The sequence below is a fragment of the Orycteropus afer genome, unplaced genomic scaffold (assembly GCF_000298275.1).
Source record: "Orycteropus afer afer isolate SDZICR_OR568_19922 unplaced genomic scaffold, OryAfe1.0 scaffold00064, whole genome shotgun sequence".
Classification (NCBI taxonomy): domain Eukaryota; kingdom Metazoa; phylum Chordata; class Mammalia; order Tubulidentata; family Orycteropodidae; genus Orycteropus; species Orycteropus afer.
Window position 1 is genome coordinate 4,643,961 of NW_006921651.1, and position 24,602 is coordinate 4,668,562.

Here is a 24,602-nt window from a genome sequence, read left to right on the forward strand (position 1 = left end):
TGGAATAGTTGCTGGCTAATTGGTTTCACTGTGCCTCCTCCCCTACTTAGACCTAGACTTGCTGAGGAGCATTAAGAAAAAACAGGTCGCATCTACCAGGACATGAGGGGAAATGAACTCTGTTTGCAGGTCTGGCTTCCTGAGGCCATCCTGCCATCACCCCCCCACCCACCCCCTGCACACCAGGTAGGATTATGAGCAGCTACCCCTGTCTGGCTGAACCTAAGATTGACCACATTACTTCTTGCCCCCTTGAAATATGAGTTCTTGAAATAATTCATGCAATGTAAGGTCTTGAAATCTGAGTCTAGCTATACCTACAACATGCCTGGTGCTGGCCTTCATCTTTGGTGTGATGCTGTTCCTGTCCCACCTCAGATATCCACTGCTACCTGTGTGGCTTCTGCAGAGGCTACTTACTCCACCAGTCCGGTTGCAGCACCACCTGCTTGCCTGGTTCTTGCTGGCCATGACCACATTCCTGTATATTGTCCTTCCCCTGTCCAGTGCCCACCCCTCATCTCTGAAAACTGGTCCCTCAGGCCAGGAGTCACCTCTAACTCAGGAAGAGCCCTTCCTAACCTGTGACCCCTCCACACCTTGTCCAATTTGGGCTTTCTGTGCCCCATCCAGGGAGCTCTGGTGGCATAGTGATTAAAGCATTCAGCTGCTGACCAGAAGGTCGGTGGTTCAAACCCACCAGCCACTCCATGAGAGAAAGATAAGGCAGTCTGCTTCTGTAAAGATTTACAGCCTTGGAAACCCTATGAGGCATTTCTACTCTGTCCTATAGGGTCATTTTGAGTCAGAGGCGAGTTGATGACAGTGGGTTTGGGTTTGGGTTGGTTTGGACCCCACCTTTCTAAAACCCATCACTTTTACTACTCAGAATCACCCAAACCCAACCCTCCCCAGACTGTTTCCTCTCTCATCTCCCCTTGACCTCTCTTCTACCTCTTTCCCTCTCTCATCCTTGACCCCCGACTTCCATCTATCCCCTCTCAACTTCCACATCGCCACCTGTCTCCTACCCCATTCTCCTCTCCCCGTTCTCTCAACCCCTCCCTCCATTCTGACTAGGCCTTGACTTTCCTCCACCTCTCCCTCCTGCCTTGTCTTCCCAGGGGCTAAAACATCTGCAGCTTTCTAAGCAATGAACAGCTAGCTGTATGAGGCCATCCCCTACAGCTGCTGCTCTCTAAGAAACAACGTGTATAACCTGCATCCTTCCCTTAAGTCTATCTTCCACGCACAGAAGGGACTCAGCCTTTCCCCCACTCCAGGGAGTTTCCAGACATGCCCTTGGCTAACATCCCACCCTCACTCCAGAATCCCAACTTCCCAGAGGGCCTGGATTCAGACCCATGGGAGTGTCAGATTCCAGACATCTCAGTCCCAGACACTAGACCCCACCCCATACCCTACCCCATCTCATCTCTCTGCCTCTTCTCTCCAAGGATCATTTCTGGTCAGGAAATCTTCCTTCAAACTTTTCCTTACTTTGGTATCCTGACTCTGTTGATGTAAATACAATCTGTGGATGAGAGCCCATCAGAAAAATTCAATCCAACCTGCTGAGTGAGGCAGAAATAGCCTGTGGTGGGACTGGGAGGGGTGGGGAGCTCTGATGGCTTATTGTCATCCTGTCTCTGTTGGACTTTGCGCCTTGGCTAGGGGGTCAGCATACGAATTGCCCTCCCTAAGTGACAAAAGCCCTTGCTGGAATTCTTGTCCCAGGTAATTGAGAGCAAGTAGCCAGGAAGGCCCCTGACAATGGCTTTGTGAAGATGAGTTTGAGGAGTGGCTGGGGGTGGGTGACCCAAAACAGGCTTACAAAAGCAGTTTGAGGCCCACGCTGACAGTCAGGACCCTCTAGCTGGAAGAACACATGCTTGGGAGGGAGACACAGCTATTGCGTTCGAATTTTACTTAGCTACAATGCAGCTGCATCATTGGCACATTTAACTTAGGGCCAGTATAGCTATGTGCACTCAGCAAAGAGTGATTCCATTTTAAACAGCTGGCAGGGTGAGAAGGGAGACAGCAAGCATCTCAGTTACACTGAGTGTGAGGTTTGTAATTCAAGTGTTTTTCACACAACATGGACCCTAACACCAAGCCAGCTTCCGAATCTGGTGCTCAGCCATTTAAACAGCAGTTTGTTCCAATGATGGAGGGAAAGCTCACTGAGTTTGACTTATTGAGAGACCAGCTTCACTTTATTTTATAGATGATTTAAGGAATTTTCATGGTTAATTTTGTACCATATTCAATTTTCCCCAATGCATTGACTTTAGAACCTAACCCTTTTATAAGATAAAATTCTTCCATACTTACTTTATGACCATTTCCCAGTCATTTAACTTCTCTGACCCTCCACTTCTTCCTGTGTAAAATAAAGATACTAACTTTAGAAACCCCTAAGGTCCCTATCTATTAGTGCCCTCCAAGTGGTATGTATAGATTTTACAGTTTTCAAGTATTTTTTTCTGCTTCATTCTGTTTTAAACCTCACAACTGCCCTCTAAGGGAAATATTATTATTATCCTTCGTATTTAATGGCTGAGGAAATTGAGGATCAGAAAGGTTAATATAGTTATCCAAGGTCACACAGCTGATAGGTGGTGAAGGCATGATTAAATTCTTGTGACTTCTTAGCCAGTGAGCCTCAAGGTACTGTACTGACAGTTCAGAATGCAACCAGAACAGTGTCAGAAAGCCTGAAAGGATGCCCTAGAACTGGGTGGGCAGGCGGGCTCTCTTTAACGGTTAATTAAAATGGAAAGATGTTCTTAAAAAATCTTGTTCTACATTCTACTTTGGTGAGTGGCCATCTAAGATGAAACTATTAGTCTCCCTTTGTCTGGAGAAAAGAAGAGTAAAGAAGATCAAAGTCATATGGTAACATTGAGTCCAAGGGTCTGATGGACCATGGGAACCTCAGCCTTCAGAACCCTGAAACCAGAAGAACTAGATGGTACCTGGCTACCAATGCCAACCACTCAGAAAAGGATCAAAATTGGAGATCCTGAAGAGAATTGAAGGAAATATGTGGAACAAAATTCAAAAGCACAAAAATGACCAGGATTACTGGTTGGGTAGAGGCTGATAGAACCCCTGAGATTATGTCCCCAGGCTGGAACTGGACTCACTTCTGTGGATTAACTCTCAGTCAAATGGTAGAAAGGCCTATGAGCAGAACATCTACCCCAGGGAGAGGTACCCACCTACCCTAGGGAGATGCACCCTTTAGATCCATCAACCATGACAGATCAGAAGGGCAGTATTAGCACAGGGGGGATGCTGGATAGACAGGAATGCATAGATAAGGACACAGGGAATGGGTGGTGACAGGGAAGAGATGGGAGGATGTTTATTGTTGGGATTGTAATGTGATGTGAAATCAAATGTATATGAACTGTTGAGAGTGAAACTAATTTGCTTTGTCAATTTGCACCCAAATCACAATTGAAAAAATTATATATATATATAAAGAGTTCACATACACACACACACACACATTGCTCACTGCTTTATAAATTTCAATGCTTTTGGTCCTTTTCTTTGTTCACACATCTATCTTTCCCAAGTCCAAAATTAAAATCCTGCAGCTAGGGCTGTCTAGCCACAGTTGGGAGTTTCTTGAGTCTGTGAGGGAAGGGGCAAGGTGCTGGCCTAAAGCCTGCAGATTTGTCTTTCTCTTCTCACCTGCTGGCCAAGGGGTCACTTTGCTTCCTAGAGCATTATAACCCCTTTCTGTAGGCTTCAGAGGGTAGGAGGAGCAGATGCAGTGACTGACAGAGAGGGGCTGAGAGGTATGAGACACTCTTAGTGTGTGTGTCTGGAGGGGAGAGTAGAAATTATCAAAGGAGCCCCCGGGATTGTGGCCTGGCTTGGCCAGTCAGTGCACTGCTTTCCTGGGCTGAGGTCAAGGCCAAAACTTCTCCCTGCCTGTCAATACCAGGGCCTGGGCCCACTTTGTTGTTCTTGACTTCACTCCTAGTGACCACAGTTTTCAAGAAGGTTCTGCAGAGCATTGGAAACCTTGCCCCTCAGCTCACTAGGAAGACAGATGAGCTGAATCAAGAACTTCAGCCCTGAGCAGCAGCGTCCAGATCACCCTAGGCAAATTCAGGGAGCTCTGCCAAGTGGAAGTTCATAGTGAAGGCTCAGTGTAAGCTTGAGCCTGGTGAAAGACCAGCTGAGACCCTCAGCCTTTTACTGCCATCCTGAGCCTGGCCCAGAAAAGATAGTGCCCACCCCACCCTTAGGAGATTACAGTGTGGTGGGGGAGACCTGACTTTGCTTTTGGGGAACCTCCAGTTTGATAAGGAAGACCTAATCACACTCTTGGGGAATCTCCAAGTCTGAAAGAAGAAATCTGACCATACCCTACGAAGCCTCTTTCTGATAGAGGAGACCTTGACTCCCAGCCTGGCCCCAAAAACCTTTACACCGAGACAAGCATGTAAATATTGGTGGCAGGGAAGGGTCACCGCTGGCAGAACCCAGAGCACGTCCTCTGTACAACACTGGTGTCCAATTCATGTCAGAATTGAAGGTGAGAGTTGGTAACGTCCTGACGACTCCTCAAGGCAGTCCAGGTAAGCAAGAGGCCTGTTCTGGTCCTAATCCTTGCTCTCGTCTTGTCCCTCAATTCTCAGATCTGAATGAACTGATCTCACTGTTAAATAGTTATTTGAAAACAAACCCCCATCTGATTATCAATAAGGTGGAACTGTTCTCAAGAGAAGCAGGTGTCCCATTGTCAGTGAAGGCAAACATGGGTATACGGGTGGCTAGATGGGTGGACAGCCTGAACTAGTAGGTATGTCTATGAAGCGGGGACTGTACCTAAGACCATGTATAGGGTTGGCAGATGTAAGTTTATGTGTATGATCTGAATTCCCAGGTGTATAGTAGAGCTGACAAGAGGCAAGGTTGTAGTCACTGCTTGGTCACAGCCAGCTACTCAGAGGGACTGAGTAGTTGAACCTGTGGGCTCAGGACCATAGCCACAGGGGACGTCAAGCTCAATTGGCATAACATACTACACAAAACATTGTTCTACTTCCTACTTTGGCAAGTAGCGACTGGGATCTTAAAAGCTTGCAAGCTGCCATCTAGATCCTCGTCCAGAGCAAAGAAGAATGAAGAAAACCAAAAGTCCATGGAAACAATTAGTCCTAGCAACTGGTACACCATCTGATCTGCAGCCCATACAACTATGAGACCAGAAGAACTAGATGGTGCCCGGCTACCATGTCAACCACTTGGAAGGGGATCTATGTAGGAGATCCTGGATAAAGAGGGAAAACAAAGTGCAACAAAACTCAAAATCATTTGGAGAAAAAAAAAATGTGGGGACCCAGGTTTGCTGGTCCAATAGAGCCTGGTGGAACCACTGAGACTATGGCTCCTAGCTGCCCTTCAGGTCTGGAATTGAACCCACACCTGTGGCTTCCAGCCAAACAAAAGACAGGCATATGAATTGAACATCTACCTGAGGTAGATACACTCCTTGGAGAGAACAATCATGAGAGAAAGAAGGGCTGCTTATGCACAGGGAGACAGCTCAGGGGGCAGGAGTGCATGGAGGAATGGACACAGGGAAGAGGTAACTATGGGGAGGAAGTGGGAGGGGAGCTGTTGTGATAAATTGTGGTCAATGTCATGAGACAAAGTGTATGTGAACTGCTGTATGGAAAGTGAATTTGCTCTGTAAATTTTCACCCAAATCACAATATAAAAAAAGAAAAGAAAAGCAGGTGTCCTAATCTGGATGAGAGGCTAAGAGGCCATCTGGGTTAAGCCTCCACAGGTTTTCTTTCCCAAACCCAGCTAAGTTCCCTGAGCCCTGTTTCCTCTCTTCTTGCAAGGGCTTAGTTTTGAAGCTGGGTTCCTTTCCTTTGCACGCCCAGGTATTCTCTCCCTGAACTAGAAGCTACACAAGCCTTCTAGTTGATAACCCCCCATATTCCTCCACCCTTTTTCTTATTTCCTACAAGCTCCATGAGCCTTGGCCTGCTTACTGTCTCTGCCCATTCAATACTGGGGTTCTGTACTCCTCTAGTCTGGATGCTGAGTGGGGGCACCATCTCCTCAGCTCTCCCCTGTGTTCAGATCTCTTTAAAGACAATCACATGCTTTTTCTTTCAAGAGTTTTACAATTGATTACTACGGGGAAAGAAATGCAAAGTTACCAAGTTACTAGTCAGGAGAAGGTGTGGAAGTTTAAGAAACCTAGGAAACTTCTCCCAGTCCCTAGCAGACAAGAGCAGCCTAGCTCTTTTTCCTCTTTTTTTAGCCCTGGCTTGAAGACGTGGACCAGGGCAGCTGTTCAGGTTCCTTCCTCTCTCCAGTATGGCTGCATCTGAGCATCTTTCAGTTGGTTAATCTCACCACTGTATTTCCTCAGCCCCATATAGAAATAGCTCCACTTAGAGAAAGATCTTGAAGGAGCCATAAAGGCTAAAGGATCTCATTTCTATGGAGTCCTAGTAGGGTTGGCTCCCCATTCCTAGAACCAATCACATGGATTTGGGGTTAGAGAAGCTTGGAATACCATTAGAAGACCCACATTCTCTCTTGGTATCCTAGAAACAAATGGCAAGTATGAACCCAAACCAAACCAGTTGTTGAGTTGATTCCAACTCATGGCAATGGCAAGCCCATGTGTGTCAAAGTAGAACTGTGTTCCATATGGTTTTCAATAGTTGACCTTTTGGAAGGAGCTTGCCAGGCCTTTCTTCCAAGGAGCCTTTGGGTAGAGTCAAGCTTCCAACCTTTTGGTTATCAGCCAGGCATGTTAACTATTTGTACCTCCAGGTACAGGGAGTGGTATATCCCCCCAGTTCCAGACTCGACTCTTGTACTTCTACCCAGTTTTCACTTCCCCCAGATGTGATCATTTAATTGAAAGACACTGGGAGGTCAACAGAGTTGATGATACGGAAGAGTTTCCTAACATCCACTTGCAAGAATTCAGTGAACTAGTGGATGCCATGAGTTTGACCATCAAGGTGCACAAGCTCAGAATCTATCACTTTGAGAGGCAGAGGTATGGACACCAACCAGTGACAGGTGTGAGGATGGCCACGGTTTGGCAGGGTGTGTGTGTGTGTGGGGGGGGGATTGAAGCCTGGGACAGAGATGGGAGGAGCAGGGAAGAGTTGGGACTGACTGAAGACTTCTCCCTTTCCATTTTGTTAATAGATCCACAGCTGTAACCCGAGAAAAACTATTCATAGGGGGAGAAACAACAGATTCTCTTCCTGGCCGTCCCTCATGCCAAGTGTTCTTCCTGTTAAGAGTCTGACTACTGATCACTAAAGGGATGATAGACAAGGTCGATAAGAATTACAAATATAGGGTTGAGAGCCCACTCCTAGCCCCAGTTAAACTTGTCATTAAGACAAATACTACACCCCTTCAAGGTATCAGTAGAGGGTTTCTTGGGGCAACCTGGTAAGGTGTTTTGATCTACAAGAAGAAACTATGTCCTTTATTGGAAAAGTTACAAAGGCTAAGGAAATCCAACTAGTGTTCTCAACCTTTGGATCCCCTTCTCTGGTTTGATGCCTCTTGACTATTCACTTCTAATCTTTCTACTTTGGAGCCAATCCCATCCCTCCTTCCAAAACCACCCTTTCTTTATACCCAGCAGAGGCCACATTATGTCCTTCCCTCTTCCAGCATTTACAGGGGAGACTTGCTCACTCAGGAATTCACTAGATCCTGACCAGCATGGTAGAGGGAAGAAGTGGGTCACTGATGTGTCTAGGTTCTCCATAAATTTTCTGCCCTGTACTGACCCCTTCACTATCCCCAAAGGAGCTATGAGGACAAGTTTGTTTGTTTGTTTGTTTTTTTAAGTGAAGAGCAGTTACTTGATTTCCCCCAGGACAACAAACTCGGTAATAGCCAGGTCAGCACCCCCTCCCTCACCTAAGCCCAGGAAACTGACTGGCTTCTGGAACACCTCTGTCCTAATATCTCTCTTCCCTTATGCCACTTTACCTCTCAGAACCCTACTGTAGCCTTCTCACCCTTTGCACCAGGCCTCTGCTGGGGGAATTTTGTCCCCCATTTCTCACACTCTAGGCTGCCCCCAGAGCCTTCCTGGAGCTGCTAGGGGAAGGAGGCAATGCCCATTTCTTCCTACTTTTCCCCCAGTATAAAACAAAAACAGGGAGCTCTGGCAGTGAGTTTGTGTTTGGTTTTGGTTTTCTGGTGGCGTAGTGCCTAAGGCATGTGACTGCTAACCAGAAGGCTGGCAGTTCAAACCCACCAGCCACTCCTCGGAAGGAAGGTTGGGCAATCTACTTCCGTAGAGATACTACCTCAGAAACCCAAGGAGGGGTTGCTATAAGTCAGATCCAACCCGACGGCAGTGAGTTTGCTTTTTTTGGTATAAAACAAAAAGAATAGAGATGTTGAGAAGACCGCATTATCACCTTGGAATCTGAATGGCTGCCAAAGTGAGGATCTGAAACCTATGTAAGACCCGGACAGTCTTCTTTTCCAGAACCTCAAGATCAGAGAGGTCCAGCATGAGGTGGGCCTTTCCTGTTCTTGTCAGGGGCCACCCCTTACTCCCTTTTCCTTAGCCTCTCACAACTCCTTTCCTTTTCTTCCATTTCCCAGATAACAGAAACCTTTGGGAGGGCAGAGTTAGACCAGCTGGCCCACTGGCTCTATGCTTTAGCTATAACTTTGGTGAGAGGCCCCAAGGGACCCTCCCCCCTGCCTTTTCCTCCATCTTCCCACCATCCATACCTCGAGTCTCCTCTGCTGCCCACAGTGAGCTCATTTCTCTGCCTCTCACTCCTAGGCCCTCCTCCTTATTCCCATCTTTCTGTCTGTACTGTCTTCTCCTTTTCCTTCTCTGCTCTTAATCCAGCTCCAACCGCTTACTCATCTTTCTGTCTCTCCTGACCTCCATTCTTGGTCTTGTCCATCTCTGTCCCTGGGTCAAAGAACAAGACCAATATGCAGAGATCCAGGCCCAGGCTCTCTGGGAATTAGAGGAAAAACTGCTCCAAGACTTCTATCCAGAACTGGTGCATGACCCTGGTCACTCAGCCCTGAGCTCACAACTTGGATGCAGTCCCCTCCCACCTGTATTTCTGTATACCAGCAGAAATGGGGATTCGTGCAGTAATAGTATAAGCATAATTTACAGTTCACAAGGACTACCAGCCTTGAAATTATGACTCTTGACCAAATTTTTATTTGGGGAACTCAGTTCCGTTTCCCATTTTGTGCATAAACAAACTCCAAACTCACTACCATTGAGTCAGTTCCAACTCATAGCAACCCCCATTGGGTTTCCAAGGCTGTAAATCTTTACAGAAGCAGACCACCTTATCTTTCTTCTGCAGAGCGGCTGGTGGGTTCGAACCACCAACCTTTTGGTTAGCAACCAAATGCCTTAACCTCGACACCATCAGAGCTTCTTTGTGCATAAAGTGAAACTTTATTAATTTTGAATAAAGCTCAATGTCTTATTCTTATATTTCAAACTCATATAAAATGTGACTGCACTGTGCCCTTCCAGGAAGCTCTGGCGTGCTCTCAACTTCCTCCCCAGCTAGACCAAAGTATTCAGGTCAGGCTAGTAACAGGCAGAGTTTTGACCCTGGAAAGGAAGAATCTTGACAGCTTAGGATCTTTTCTTCTGGATGATACCATCTTAGTACAACTCCAGGGCTCCTTCCTCTCCCCATGATTCTGCTCCCTGAATTCTTCTGGGGCCTCTTCCTTTTTTTCTCCTCCTCTCTTGCCCTCAGAGAACCTTAATTTACTACTTCTGGAGCCTCTCTCAATCTTTAACAGAAAAACAGGTATTTTAGGGTAATAGGTGGAGTTGGCGGGAGCTCTGGTAGCGTAGTGCCTAAGGCACTTGACTGCTAACCAGAAGGCTGGCGGTTCAAACCCACCAGCCACTCCTCGGAAGGAAGATGGGGCACTTCTGAGTGATACTGCCTCGGAAAGCCAAGGAGGGGTCGCTATGAGTCGGGTCCGACTCCACCGCGCTTAACAACAGGTGGAGTTGGCAGTGACAAGAATAACCACCAGAGGGAGCCTGTGCTCAAGAAGAGACTAAGTGGGGGGCCTACTTTCCAAGGAAGGAGCCCTGGTGGTGCAGAGGTTAAGCACTGGATTGTTAATGGAAAGGACTGCTGTGCAAATCCACTAGCCACTCCATGGGAGAAAGATGTGGCAGTCTGCTTCTGTAAAGATGACAGCCTTGGAAACCAGATGGGACAGTTCTACTCTGTTCTATAGGGTCACTATGAGTCAGAATCAACTCCGCAGCAAAGGCTTTGGTATTTGGTTTCTTTCCAAGGCAGTAAAGGTGTCAAGAATTCTAACCTAGAGTGGCTCCCTAAGGATTTGGAGTCCAGAGATGCCCCCTCCCCCCTCAACTATCTTTCTTTTTCTGACCAACCAGTTTGGTGTGAACCAAACCCTGGTGCGTTTGTAGAATGTACAACACTTCCTTAAGACAGGTTCTCTGATGGCCATATTCAACACTCATCAACCTCACCCACAATTTCCACTAACCTACGCCTTCTACTCCTGCCCTGAAACTTCACTGAGCCAGGCTTACTCACTCCTCACGTTCTGGTTTGGGAATCAGGGGGCCCTGGGTGCTGCCAGTTGTGTACATCCCTTCCAACCCCACTCCAGCCTCTGACTCAGAGGCTTCCCCATCCCTTCCACTGACCCAGGTGTCTGGTTCTTCCTCCAGACCCAATTGACCTATTCTCATCACATCGAGTCTGGGCCAACTAAATTGTGAGTTCTGGTTGTGGGAGAAAGGGAAGAAAGCCAGAAACCTCCTAAAACCTAGAGCCTGATTGCTTATTCTCACCAGTCCATTACTGCATCCACAGTAATAATTACTGGACTCAACACGAGCCTGGAGCTCTGGTAGTGTAGTGCCTAAGGCATTTGACTGCTAACCAGAAGGTTGGTGGTTCAAAGCCACCAGCCACTCTGCAGAAGGAAGACTGGGCAATCTACTTCCATAAAGATTTACTGCCTCGGAAACCCAAAGAGTGCCCCTATGAGTCAGAATTGACTCGATGGCAGTGAGTTTGGCTTTTTTTTTTTTTTACTATGAGTCTGGCAAAAATATAAATTACCGTGGTCTCTGTCTCAAAGAACTTGTAGCCTAGTTAGGGAGACAAACAAATAATTAGGCAATCACACATAATTTGATAAATGTTTTTTAGAGGTATGTACAAAAGAGCCGGGTGACTCAGAGTACAATATATTCTTCAAAGGGTGAGAGAAGAAAGAGAGGTAGGACCAGACATAAAGGAAGGGATGTGTTTGTTAGGAGTTTGGCCTTTATCCTGAATATTGAAGTAAGTGCTGAACTTGATCAGATCTGCTTGTTATAATACTCTGCCTAGGCACGGTTAGTTCTAAGGAGGCAGGGATACCAGTCAGGAAGCCACTGTTAGCAGTCCCAATAACAGGCCTGGCCTAAAGCAGAGACAAGGATATGGGAGGAGAGCAAGAGGGGTTCTTGGGCATTGGCCCACACTGGCTACCAGGTCCAATTCCCTGCAGGCCACATGCAGAGGAAGGGATGGGACTCTCACCTCTGTTTCTTGCAGCTTGGAATCTTGGGTCACTGTGGTCTTGTGGTCTAGTTGGGTCAGCAGGTGATCTGTGTTCAAACTGAATCCCAAGGTGAGGGAAGGGAAGTATAAAGCTGGGGCTGACAGGGGAAGGAATATGGGTGGGCAAGAGGGAGATGAAAAGGGGAGAATTGTATTCTCATGGTCATATAGGCAGGTAGGAGAACCTTAGGCTTTGCCTCCTCTCCCTTACCCAGAATGCATCCTGGTTTTGCTTAGGCTGCTGTGTGTTGCTCCTCCTGCCTCTGCCTAGCTTTATCTTTACCTTTAAGCTTTCCAGAGACTACTGCCACGTGAACCTGAGAGAGCTCCACAGGTGAGGCATACCTATGGACAATCTCAGACCCTCCTACCTCCTCTTGCATAGGGACCTTATACCTGGAACCTTAATTCACTGCTCAAAACCGTCAACCCCGAACTTCCTCCTTTATCCATGCCCCCAAGAGAAATTACCTCAGCTCCTGGGTTTTCTATTATCTCAGGTCCCAAAACACTGTCCAGAGACCAAGAACTCAAGACTCTCTTCCCAGGGACTTCTGGCCCTAGAACTCTCCTTATCAATCCAGTCTTGAAACTTGGGATTCCAAGACCTGTGACTCAGGAATACAACGTTGACACATCTCTCTGATACCCTCTTACATCCTCCACCAAAACCCAGTCCCAAAATGATATCTGCATCCCTGAGCTGTCCTTCAAAATCATGAGATATGACTTGGGGCTATGTGTACCTCACATTGGATGTGGGGGATGACCAAGGGCCAGAATAATCAAACACCCAGTCTGTAGGGCCAGGTAAAAGTTCCAATCTAAGCCCACTGCTTCCTCAGGGCCGCCAGGCTGGGTAGCCCTCACCTGGGGGCCTTACTACTGGGTGACCCTGAGAAATATTCCTGATCCTTACGATTCCAAGGAAAAATCTGGTTCCCTTCCCTTGCCTATGCTCTCAGATCCCACTGAGTACAATTCTTTCTTTAGTGTCCAGGAGGCCCAAGCTAAGTCTCACACTAAGAAACAATTCAGTAGCACCATGAACATGAAGCCAATTCCTGCTCCTATCCATCCTTAGCTTCTTGCTGACAAACCAGAATGGGCCCAGGCTGAACACCAGTCCCTTGCAGACTAAGAAGGAGCTAAGAGGGAGGCCAAGGGAACTGTTCATACTTAGTCTTGGGCTTCTGAGAGGACAGTACCTTAAGGGTTAGTTGCTAGAGTCTAGAGTTGGCAGACAGCCTGGGTTGAGGGCCAGGACTAGCCCCAAGAGTCATCACAAGCCCTAGATGATGGCAACATGGCATTCCCAGATTTCAGAGAGGCTGAGGAGCTATCCCAGGACTTGGCCATGCAGATGAGCTACCTCAGAACTTCCATGAGGGTGAGGAGCCAACACAAGCCTGAGAAGCAACGCTCCCACCTCTCAGAAGAGATAGAGGAACTGTCTCCAGTGCTGTCCTTAGAGTCTAAGGGGCCAACTAAAATCCACAGTGAGGATTAACAGAGTCCAAGCTGCAGGTCTCAGATGAAGACAAAGATGAGTGGCAGTCCTTACCTTGGCCTGGACAAATCTGAGGGACAGCTAGGATCCTGGATGATGCTATGAAGCAGCATCCAGGGTCCTACCCCAAACCCAAAACTAGGCTGATGGGCCAATTGGGTAGAAGTGGGCACAGTGCCCAGGCCTCTTCAGAGGTGGTCCTGTGGAATAAATCCAGATGAGCAGACATCGTGTGTAGATGCTCGTTTCTTGGCTTAGTCAGCAGGAATGTGGGGCTCTGTAGTCCTGTCGCCAGTGACTCTTATTATTAAATCAGAGAGCTCTGCAGGCAGCTCTCCTGTCTGTGGCAAATCTTCCCCTAATGCAGGGGCCGCTCCAGGAACACTGGGGGAGACAAGCATGGGACCAGGGTCCATTACAGTTCTTATTTAGGAACAAAAGAATTCTGGGAAAGGAAAGAAGCAGCTCTATAGAGTCCTGCCTCTTCACATGCTACCGAAGTTGCACTGAGCCAGGGATGAGAGGACTGAATTCAAGTCCAAGTAGGTAGGGGCTACTGGGCTGTACAGTGAAGTGGTTAAGATAGAATCTTGGGTTCAAATCCTAGAGCTGCTACTTTCTAGGTACTCACCTTGATCAAGTCCCTTGATCTTTCTAAACCTCTATTTCCTCACCTGTCAAATGGGGATAAAATTAGTATTTTTCCCATGGGTTTATTAGAAGCATTAAAGGATGGGTTATACAAAGATCAGTCTAGTGCCTGGCACATAGCAAATGCTCATAAATGAGCATTTACTTTTCATTATTGGAAGTGGTTGATCCAGATTCAACCACTCCCTCTATAAACCACAACCCTCTGAGACCCTTAAGTTGTTCCAAAACACACAAACTGTATATATTCAACATGTACATATTTTAAATTGCTCCCAGAGAAAGTATTGCACACATTGGTCCCACCCTGCCCCCCTCTAACTCTTAGGCATCCTTCCCTGATCATTGTGTCCTAGAAATGATTTTTAGCTTGGGTCAGTCACACGGAAGCCCTGTCCAGATGGTGCCCAGGCCTCCAGGCCTGGGTGGTCTGGTGTCTGGAGGTGGGTCATATGTCCCCGAGGTGGGGTGGGGGGTGGAGTGCCAGGGTCCCATAGAATGTCCTCATATAGGCTTAGAACTGGGCCCGAGGGCCGTCCTTGAGTCCCAGTGTGCTCCAGCAGGGCTCTGAGCAAGCCCACGGTCAGAGTGGGCTCTGCCCCAGGCTCAGGGAATGGGGTAGGGGCCCCCACCTCATCTGGCAGGTGTGTCTGCAACAGAAGCAGGAGCTCAGCTGGAGCCAGGTCTGGCGGGCACAGGCGGCAAAGGAGGGGGAAGTGGGTATCGAGTCGACGGTGTTGGGCAAATTCAGCCAGTAGCAGTTTGAAGATCTCACTTCGAACCAGGGGGCTGGAAGGGCCAAGGGCCAGGCCAGCCTCCAGAGCTCGCTCCCACTGTTCCTTCTGTACCAGCTGCTCCACAGCCTGGAGCACAGCCTTGGGCCGTCCACTGCTCAAGAGCAGCTCCAACTCCAGCGCCTCAGGTCTGGTCCCCTCCTCACCCAGCACAGTCAGAGCTCGGCGATACAGGGGCAGCCCTGGGCTCCCTGCTCCCCACCCTGGCCCACCCTGCTGTTGTGCCAGCTCCACAAACGGTGGCAGCCATCGTGGCTCCAGTCTGCATAGGTATTGGCATAGGAGTTCAAAGGGGGGCAATATCCCATTGGGGGGCTCCTTTCCAGCTGTTGTGCCCCCCAGCACCTTCTTCCACACATCAGGGGGAGCTTGGGACCTCAGCCTGCCATCCCTGTCTGGCTGAAGCTGCAGGGCCCTATGGGTGGCACCCCAGGCAGCTGTAGGAAGAGCTTGGAAAATGGTGTTAAGCTGGGCCAACTGGTCTCCCATCAACTCAGTCCTCAGCAGACGTGCCACTTCTTGCTCTGCCAGCTCAGTCCAGCTAGCCTCCTCATCATCCCCAGCCACCAGCTGGGCCTTGAGCCGCTCCAGGCTCCGGTAATCTCGCAGCTCAGCCTTCAGTGTGGTTAACAGTGTAGATGAGGACAGGTGGCCCTGGAGGACAGAGGCCAGGGCCTGAGGTGCCCGGAAGGTGCTGTTATGTCTCAGTTCCTCTGGGGTGAGCTGGGTGCCCCGCAGGCTCCGCCTCTGGTAGTACCCACAGGCCTCTTCAAACACCAGGTCCTCAGCTGAAGGCAGCACAAGGCCTTGTGGGGCTTCCCAGACCACTAGAAATAGACCCATGACTGAGAGCAAACGGAGACCCCCTCGGGCCTCCAACTCTTCCTTATCTTCCAGACCAGGGGCTAGAGGTTCCAGCAGATGCACTCGGTCTGTACTCAGGACCTTCCTCTCCAGCAGTTGCCCACTTCTCATGTCCATTAGTTCCAAGGTAGAGCCCAGCACACAGGCCAGGGTGCTGTGGAATGCTCCCAGTGTTGCAGACCCCTGTGGGCCTCCAGGTGCCTCATGCAGCGTTCCCACAACCCGGGTACCACCATGGGAGTGCACCAGGCTTATAGTGCCCCTGAAGTCAAGTAACAGCAGGCCCTGGGGGATTGGAGCCCAGGTATGGACCGCCAATGGCTGCCTGGGGGACAGCAGCCCAGGAAGGCCTCGGAGCAGGATCCGGAAGTCCCATGTATCCCCTTGTCTAGGATTCAGGCTCTTACTGTGGGCGAGGCCAAGATAGGGGGCTGATATCACCACCTTGCCCTTGGCGGGGTTCCAGATGAGCAGAATGTGGGCCACCCCAGGCCAGGTGGTGGCAGTGGGTACCAGGAAGAGGTCCCTCCGGGAGGCGAGCAGCCCAAAAGGGGGGCAGTGGTGCAGCAGGATGTGTGTGCTGCCCAGGGTGGGGACAACCTCCCCGCTGGGCTCCAGGGTTCTTACGCACACACGGTAGTTGAAAGCTGCTGTAGGCTGCCCTAGCTGGCCCTCAGCTTCCGCCTGACACTCCTCACACCACATCAAGCGGCCTCGGGACGCTGCTACTGCCACCACGCGGGCTCCACCGCTCGGACACAGCTCGGTGCTCTGCAGCAGCCGCCAGTTAGGCCCCACCCCCACGCCCCACACCTCGGCGAGGCCACTCTCCCAGACGAGGACCAGCGCAGGCCGCGCGGGCCACGGCAGGAAGAAAGCATCTAGTGGTTGGGAGTGGCCGGCCGGCCAGGCACGCTCCAGCTCCGCGCCAGACCCACGCACTGCGACCAGCAACTGCGGGGCTGGCGCCCCCGGGGGTCGCAGGAGCAGCAGGTGGCGGCCGTCCGGGCTGCAGCGGACTCGGACAGCCAGGTCTCCGGCCAAGAACTCCCGGAGCCGGGCCGCGCCGCTGAAGTCACTGAGGTCTGAGAGGAGGCGCAGAGTTCCCGCACGCTTCATGGTGCCGCCCGCGCTGGAGGATGACCAGCACCGGCCGCCCCGTGGGGCGAGGCCCGGCTCTCGGTCTGGGTTTTGCGAGAGGTAAAGAGCAGGCTGAGACACTTCCGTCCCTCCTCGATGAGGTGGGCGGAGGCCGGGGCGGGAAATCGACTCTGCCCCGCCCTGCTAGGCTAGCTCAGGACTTGCCCCCTTCACGTCCCAGTGGCGCGACACCGCCCGCCGGGGGAGGAGCCGCGAGAGCATCCCCGGGGGAGGAGCACCCTGGAGGAGGAGCCTCCGGAGCGCGCAGGAATGTCAAAGCGGTAAGACTGCTTTCAAAGCTGCGGGCCGATCCGCTGCCCCAGACTTCAGGAAGCTGTGGAGTGGCCCAGAGTCTGGCCTGGGGATATCACCCGTCGCTGAGCCCAAGACTGAGAGCGTCCCTCTCCCAAGGCTGTTCTCTCCCTCTTAAGCTTTGCTTTCTCACCCCAATTTAGTCTTACATTTATTCATGACATTTTTACTGAGCACCTATTATGTGCCAGACTCTTGAATAGACAGCGGTGAATGAAATAGAAAACTTCAGCCTCATGGAGATGACATCCTAGTGGAAAATAAAAATAGCTAACACTTCCATGGCACTTACTGTCTGACAGTCTCCTGCCCTCCCCATTTACAGATGAGGAAAATGAGGCACAGAGACATTAGGTAACTTGATCAAGATCACACAGCCATTGAGTGGTAGAGGTAGGACGTCAAAGGTAGGCAATCTGGCTCCAAAGTCAGTGCATCAAACCACTTTATTATATCAACAATCCGTCATCAAAATTAAGTTTGCTGACAGACAAAATTAAAATTTACTTTAGAGGCACTGTGTAATGTCTCCAGCAACACCTAAAAATTTATATGAAGTGGCCCTTCTACCCCTTGTCTGCCTTTTCAGGTGGTATAGTATTGTTCCTCGTTCCAAGGCCAGTCGTTCTTGTTCTTCATGAGCCCTGCTTTCCCTCCTTTGCCCTCCCACCTTCCCTGAGGACCTGTATCCATTTCTTTCATCTGCTTCATTCTGTCCTCCTCCTTTCAGCATAGAAATACCTGCTCTGCCTCAGAACTCATGTCTTCATCCTCACCACCCAACCTCCACCCTTATCATTCCCTCTCCCTTTCTTTTCTCAGTCAAGTTTCTTGCAAGGATCGTCTACATTTGCTGGCTTCACTTCCCCTCTTTCATTCATTCCTCAAACCACTACTTCACTGAAATAGCTTTGCTGAGCTTTTCAAGGACATTTTTATTTTCTTTCTGAGACATTTTGACAACCACCTTATTGAAGTCCCTCTTGTGGTTTCCATGGCATCTTCTTCCTCTGGCTCTCTCTCTTAGACAGTACTGTCTTCAGAGTTTTGTTTCCCCTTGGTTCATCTTCCTCTTTTATCCTTTAAATGTGGGTGCTCCATTTTCTGTGCCACCAGTTCCATCCTGGGCCATCTTACCTTTCATGACTTAACCATTACCTCTAAATCAACAGCTCCAAAATCTTTACTTACAGTCCAGATTTCTCTGCTGAGTTCCCATAAAGGGTATCCAAATGCCTATTCAATATTCCTGCCTGAGTATTTCACTCACTCATCTCAACTGCCATCAAGTCAATTCCAACTCATAGTGACCCCCATTGGGTTTCCAAAGCTGTAAATCTTTACAAAAACAGACTGCCCATCATTATTCTGCAGAGCAGCTGGTGGGTTTGAACCACTTACCTTTTGGTTAGCAGCCAAATGCCTTAACCACTACACCACCAAGCTCCTTGGATATTTCACAGGCATCTCAAATTTGGCATATCTTAAACATTATCATCCTGCTTAGATTTGCTGCTTCTCCAGTTGTTCCTAGTTGCTATAGGATTTCTCTCATCTTATATCCTCAATCTTAAGGTAGAGGCTGACACAAAGAAAGATGTTTGGTGAAGAACTGATGTGGACATATGCTTCTGTGTGTGGCATCAGTTGAAAATTTTTTGCTTACCAGTATCAGAAGTAGACCATGGCTATCTTAAATAAAAAATGAAATTTAATAGAAGAATATAAGAGGCTTATACAACCTATAGGAGACAGGAGGAACTGGCTTGGAAAATGAGCAGGAAACAAACCACTCTCTAAAGATCAAGAAAGAGAAAGCATAACTACTTTTCAGCAGGAACCATCCAGCCAGGGTACCAAGGTCTCTGGTTCTACACAACTTGGTCTTTGTTTTGGAGGACACCACTTTTACTAATGAATTCTGACCATCCCTTCATCTTTGTATCTCTTGATCAAGCACCAAAGCCTTAGAGGTGCATCAGAATGGCCAAGCCCAAGTCACATGCCCTCACTCACTCTCGTTGCCCAGGACATGCTTTGCCATCAAGATTGAACCCAAAGATGACACAGGAGGAGAAGGGTTCAATACTGGATAACCAAAACCAGTATGACATAGAGAGCTCAGGTAATTGTCCAAAATCACAGCTAGTAAGAGGCTTTCTAAACTTACTCTAGTCTGAATTTGTATTCCGACTATGTGTAGACAGTGTGTTGTGTGGCTTCACCCTCCTTTCCCTCTTTTTCCATTTCCTTTAAGGTTTAACTCCATCATTATCTTCCCCCAGGAAACCTTCTAAGATTGACATAGAATTTTCTCTTTGAATTCACAGGGCATTTACAACTGAGCCTCTTCAACCCTTCCCTTGATAATTTACTGATTGATATTTTCAAACACTCAGTTGTATATATCTTTATCTATCTATCACTTTGTTACAATGTAATCTTGGGATTGTAATTTGTTTTTCTTGTTACCACTCCCAGGATTGAGCATTAAGTAGGCGTTCAATAGAAGTTTGTTTATAGGAAATCAGGTATAGACCAGGGTTCTTTTAAGTCGAGCAAGGAGTTCAAACTGGTGTTCAGAAACTGTTGGGGTCCATTTCAAGATGGGCATTTATCTTGTCCATCCCCATTCTTTTTTATATTCTATTAGGGTACAACTTTTTTCTGCTAATCATGTCTTATGCTACTGTGTAAGTAGATAAGAAAAATTAAAATCTTCTAAGAAAAAGCCTGAGCACCTGGGTTGTTAAGAGCTTTTTTCCTGATGGGTTCAAACTTTGTTCTATCTCTTACCAATTCTAGAATAATCCCCCTGAATCTTTATTTTCCCATATGTGAAGTAACTACTTCATAAAATAATTACAGGGATTGGATTATATATATATGTATATATGAGCTCTAGTGGTGTAGTGGATAAGGCATTTGGCTGCTAACCAGAAGGTCAGCTGTTCAAACCCACCAGCTGCACAGTGGAAGGAAGACAAGGTGATCTACTTCCCTAAAGAATTATATCCTTGGAAACCCAATGGCGGTTGCTATGAGTCAGAATCTACTCAATGTCAGTGAGTTTTTTTCTTTTCAATATGCTGTTGCTGTTGTTAGGTGCCATCTGGTCAGCTTCAACTTATAGCAACCCTATGTACAACAGAAAGAAACACTGCCTGGTCCTGGACCAGCCTCACAATCCTGGGTATATCTGAGCCCATTGTTGCAGCCACGGTGTCAATCCATTTCATTGGGGTTCTTCCCCTTTTTCACTGACCCTCTACTTCATGATATCCTTCCCCAGGGAATGGTCCCTTCTGACAGCATTACCAAATTAGGTGAGATGAAATCTGGCCATTCTCCCTTCCAAGGAATATTGCGGCTGCACTTCTTCCAGGGCAGATTTGTTAGTTTCCCTGGCAGTCCATGGTACTTTCAGTATTCATGGCCATCACCACAACACAAAACCATAAACTCTTCTTACTTTATACTGTATACCATGTGTTTGTATATACACATGGTATACAGTATAGATACAGTATCGGCATAGGTGCTCAGCACATTTTACTTAATCTTCCATTTTGCGTATGAAAAACTAAGACTCAGGTATTAACGTCAAATTAACACAAGGTGCTTTGCACATAGTCAAAACAAACAAACAAACAAACAAAAAACTCACTACCGTCCAGTCGGATCCGACTCGTAGCAAGCTTTCCTCGGGTTTCTGAGAGGGTATCACTCCAAAGTAGATTGCCCAAACTGCCTTCCAAAGAGTGGCTGGTGGATTTGAACCGCCAGCCTTCTGTTTAGCAGTAAAACGCCTTAGGCACTACGCCACCAGAGCTCCCTTGCACATAGTAGGTATACAATAAACATCTGTTGTATGAACACGTTTGTTTCTAATCTTTCACTAGCACAATGTTGTAATAAACAACTTGGAACACTTTGATCTTCCCAAGTTTCGCCAATGTTTCTAGAGGATATATTCTTTCCTAGGAGTGGAAGTGCCGAGTCCAAAGAGTCTGCCTTATTTATAAAAACTGCTGATGATACTTGAATCCAGTAAGCCCTCAATAAATGTTTCTCTTGCCAATTTCCTTCTCGCGATGCTTTTCGAGAGCTTTCGCAATCTGTAGTCTTTGCGATGCTTGCTGGGAATTGTGGTCTGATCTAGTTCTCGGGAAGCGGGCGTGACGAGCCTATTTCACGCGCGGCCTTTAGGACCCAGAGGGCCACGGCGAGCCGGGGTTGGGGGAAGTCGAGAGCGCGCCCGTGAGCCCGGAGCTGCGGCGGCGTCGGTGGCGTCGGGAGCGAGCGGACCCGGGAGCGGCGCGGGTGGAGGAGGAGGAACCCCGGGTTCGGTAAGCGGCGCCGGCCCCGGCCAGTTCCCAAACCTAGCCACCCTCCGCGGATCCTGCCATACTAGGCCTTTGCCCAGAGGCGGCTCTGTGGGGTGGCCTGGGGGCGGGGCCTCCGTTAGCCAAAAGGACGACGGCGGTGATCGGGGGGGTGGGGACGGCTGCTGAGGCGGGCCAAGGCTGCTAGCAGCGGGGAGGGCTGGCCTGGAGGCGACTGAGCAGAGCTGGAAGTTGCTCGCTCTCCTCCGCAGCGGTCTCTAGGAACACCTGGTGCCAGTCAGGTCCCTCCTGCATCCCGCCCTTGCTGGGCCCGCCTGGGAGGCGAGGCTCTGACATTTGACCTTAGCCCGGGGCTGACTCTGACCTCTCCAGCTGCCTCTCCTAGGTTATTCTCAGCTTGGCCCTAGAATGAGGGCGTGAAGCAAGACCTGTGAGGAGGGCTAGAAGAAAGCCTATCTGTCCGAGGTCTCAGGTGGCCCGAAAGGGCTACCACCTGGTCCCTCTTTTCCTAGCCAACGATCCTTAGCCCACCCTCCACACAAAACCCAGTGAGCTACCTACCATGTTATCACGGAGTTACTTGGTGTGAGCTAGGGAAAGCCACCTGGTTCGGCCAGGTATGGGAATGAAGCAAGAGGAGACAGAACTAGATCCCTGGGAAAGAGGGCTCTCAGCTGAGGAGTGCTGCTCCTGGAGAATAGGGAAGTAGAGACCAGGCCCCAAGGAATGTTTCTGGAACATCACACCCTCCTCAGTTCTTCCCGGCAAAAGTTTTGAGGGTAGTGAGATCAGTTTCTTTGTTGTTCTGTGCTCTCAGTGGTTTTGTAAACTAGGGCAAATATGAATCGGAATCAACTCGATGGCAGTAAGTTTGTTTTTTTTTTTTGGAGGGCACCTGTGGTTTGTGTCTCTACTTAGCACGAGTTAATTGGAAGAATGTTAGGGATGCTGTCAGTTGGGTTTCTGTACCTAGTACTTCTCTGTGAAGGCTTTGGGGAGATCAGATCAGACAGAGTCTAGGGAAAGGTAGATCCTTCTTGTTAGGATTGCAGAGGGGGAATTCTCATTGTTTGCTTGGTGAATCGGGAAGCCTTTGGCATTTTCAGGAGATCTGGTGGCGTAGTGCCTAAGGCATTTGACTGCTAACCAGAGGGCTGGCGGTTCAAACCCACCATCCACTCCTCTCAAGGAAGGATGGGCAATCTACTTCCGTAGTGATATCGCCTTGGAAACCCAAGGAGAGTTCGCTATGAGTTGGATTCAACTCCACGGAAGTGTTTGGTTTGGTTTTGGCATTTTCATCTTACTTTTAGCATTGTAATTCATTTACTTGTTCAACATATGTATAATAAAGATAAAACTTGAAAAGTACAAAGCTGTTAAGAAAGTTGAAATTTCACGTGGAGTCCATAAAATATGGGGAAAGTGGCTAGATAACAAATTGATTCAGGATACATGAGTGTGAACTGTTACTCAACACACATTTATTGAGTACTTGCTATGTAACTAAGTTTGGCATTAAAAAAAAGGAATACTTTTTCTCAAGGACATCAGAGAGACCTGTTCAGATGAGAAAGTACTCTGTGTTACATATCTGTATAAAGAAATTTATGTAGTGTAAAGGGAATACTGCAGAAGGGACCATTGCCTGGGAGAGTCAGGGAAAGTAGTCACAGAGAGGAGATACTTGCATTGGGTATTGAAGGATGAATAGGAGCTTGTGCAAATAAGGAAATGCATTCTAGTCACAGAGAACGGCATGCACAAGTGGTCAAAGTGTGAAGGGTGGGGTTGGGGGTGGAAACCATGGTGTTTAAGTGTCAGAAAATTGTCTGGAACAAGATGTGTGGTGGTGAAATTGCCAGGAAATGAGTCTGTGGGAGTAGGTAGAGCCTTTTATGTTGTTGTTGTTATGTGCCATTCAGTCAGACCCGACTCATATGGGTTTCTGAGGCAATATCATTATGGAAGTAGATTGCCCCATCTTCCTTCTGAGGAGTGGCTAGTGGGTTTGAACCGCCAGCCTTCTGGTTAGCAGTCAAGTGCCTTAGCCACTATGCTACCAGAGCTCTTCCTTTTATGTTAGAGAGTGACAAAAGGGCAGGTGAAAGTAATAAAAAAATGAAGCAGTGAGACTAATTAGAGTTGTTGAAGTTGAAAAGCGTTTCAGTGGGAACTAAAAGGAGGGAATGGATTTTAGACATTTCTAATGTAGATGCAACAGGACTTAGTGACTGGGAAGAGGAAGTGTGGTAAGGTTTCTGATTTGAGAGACTGGAGGATGGGAATTTCATTGACTATATGGATTAGGGAAAGTAAACCAAGTTTTTTAAGGATTAGGGTGGGCATGAAAAGAGATATAGAGGAGGTAGTCTGGTATGCTGAAATTCAGTTGTTTGTGGGATGTAACACAGAGATATTAGTAGGCATCTAGCACTAAGGAGACCTGGTGGTCTTGATATTTTAGTAATATTTGGAGTGAGGGACATATATGAATAAAATCTTTGGAAAACAAGTTGATTTTGTTTGTAATGAAATATCAGGTTATGTACTTCTTCCACTTAGCTATGAACTCATCAAGGCAGGCACCTTCACTTAGTAATTTTGGGATTCCTTCTTATCTTACACTAAGGCTGCATTATTATAAGGTCTCACTAAGAGTTATCAAACTAGCAGGAAATCAGTTTACTTTGGAAGGTTGCAGTTACCTTTTTGGCTCCCTTTAAGATCATGGGAGTCTGTCTTACAATTTTATACTTAGGTGGTATTCATGGCTTCTGTGATTCAAGAGGAAAGGAAATGAGAAGATAGAAGTGACATTGTGCTTCTTGAGGAAGTGCAGGACTTGAGCAGGAGATAGTATTAACTTACAAGAGACTCTTGTTCATTGAGAAGAGAATTTTATAATGAATTCTCATTTTGAAGAAAAATGTGGTTTTCAATCAGAGTTTCCTGAAATCTTCTCGATTTGGGTTTGGTTCCTCCTTCTGAAGGTACAAATACATTACTTCTTACATAAGATCGTTTGAAAAGGAACCTGAGGTAGTCATATTTGTTTAAACCTCTTCATCTGTATTATTGGTTTACTAAACAAGGCAGACCAGTAGATGCTGATAAACTGGATTAAATTTTCTTCTCTGAAGCTAGTTCATGTTTTGTATACAGACCTACAGTAGAAATTGAGAAATTCCTGGTTTTGCCACTTGCTCCTTAGTCTTGGGAGCCGTTGAGTTACTTCTGTTTTCAAGCATTGGCTAAACACTGACTCTGAGCTGAGCACTGTCTAGAGTGCACGGAAGAGAAGGACTTTGCCCTCTAGTAGGTCATGTGCTTATGTCATTAGTTT

At 47.9% G+C, this 24,602-nt stretch overlaps 1 protein-coding gene across 1 annotated transcript; it reads right to left on the reverse strand.

Moving 5' to 3' along the window:
- Positions 1 to 14,165: 14,165 nt before the first annotated feature.
- Positions 14,166 to 16,577, reverse strand: HPS6 (HPS6 biogenesis of lysosomal organelles complex 2 subunit 3). The gene has a single exon (XM_007940025.1). It carries the CDS (start codon positions 16,575 to 16,577, stop codon positions 14,166 to 14,168), a length of 2,412 nt encoding a protein of 803 aa, XP_007938216.1.
- Positions 16,578 to 24,602: the final 8,025 nt, after the last annotated feature.

What these genes read in the sequence shown, in the direction of transcription:
- HPS6 (XM_007940025.1), bottom strand. Translation starts at nt 16,577, where the DNA reads ATGAAGCGTGCGGGAACTCTGCGCCTCCTCTCAGACCTCAGTGACTTC.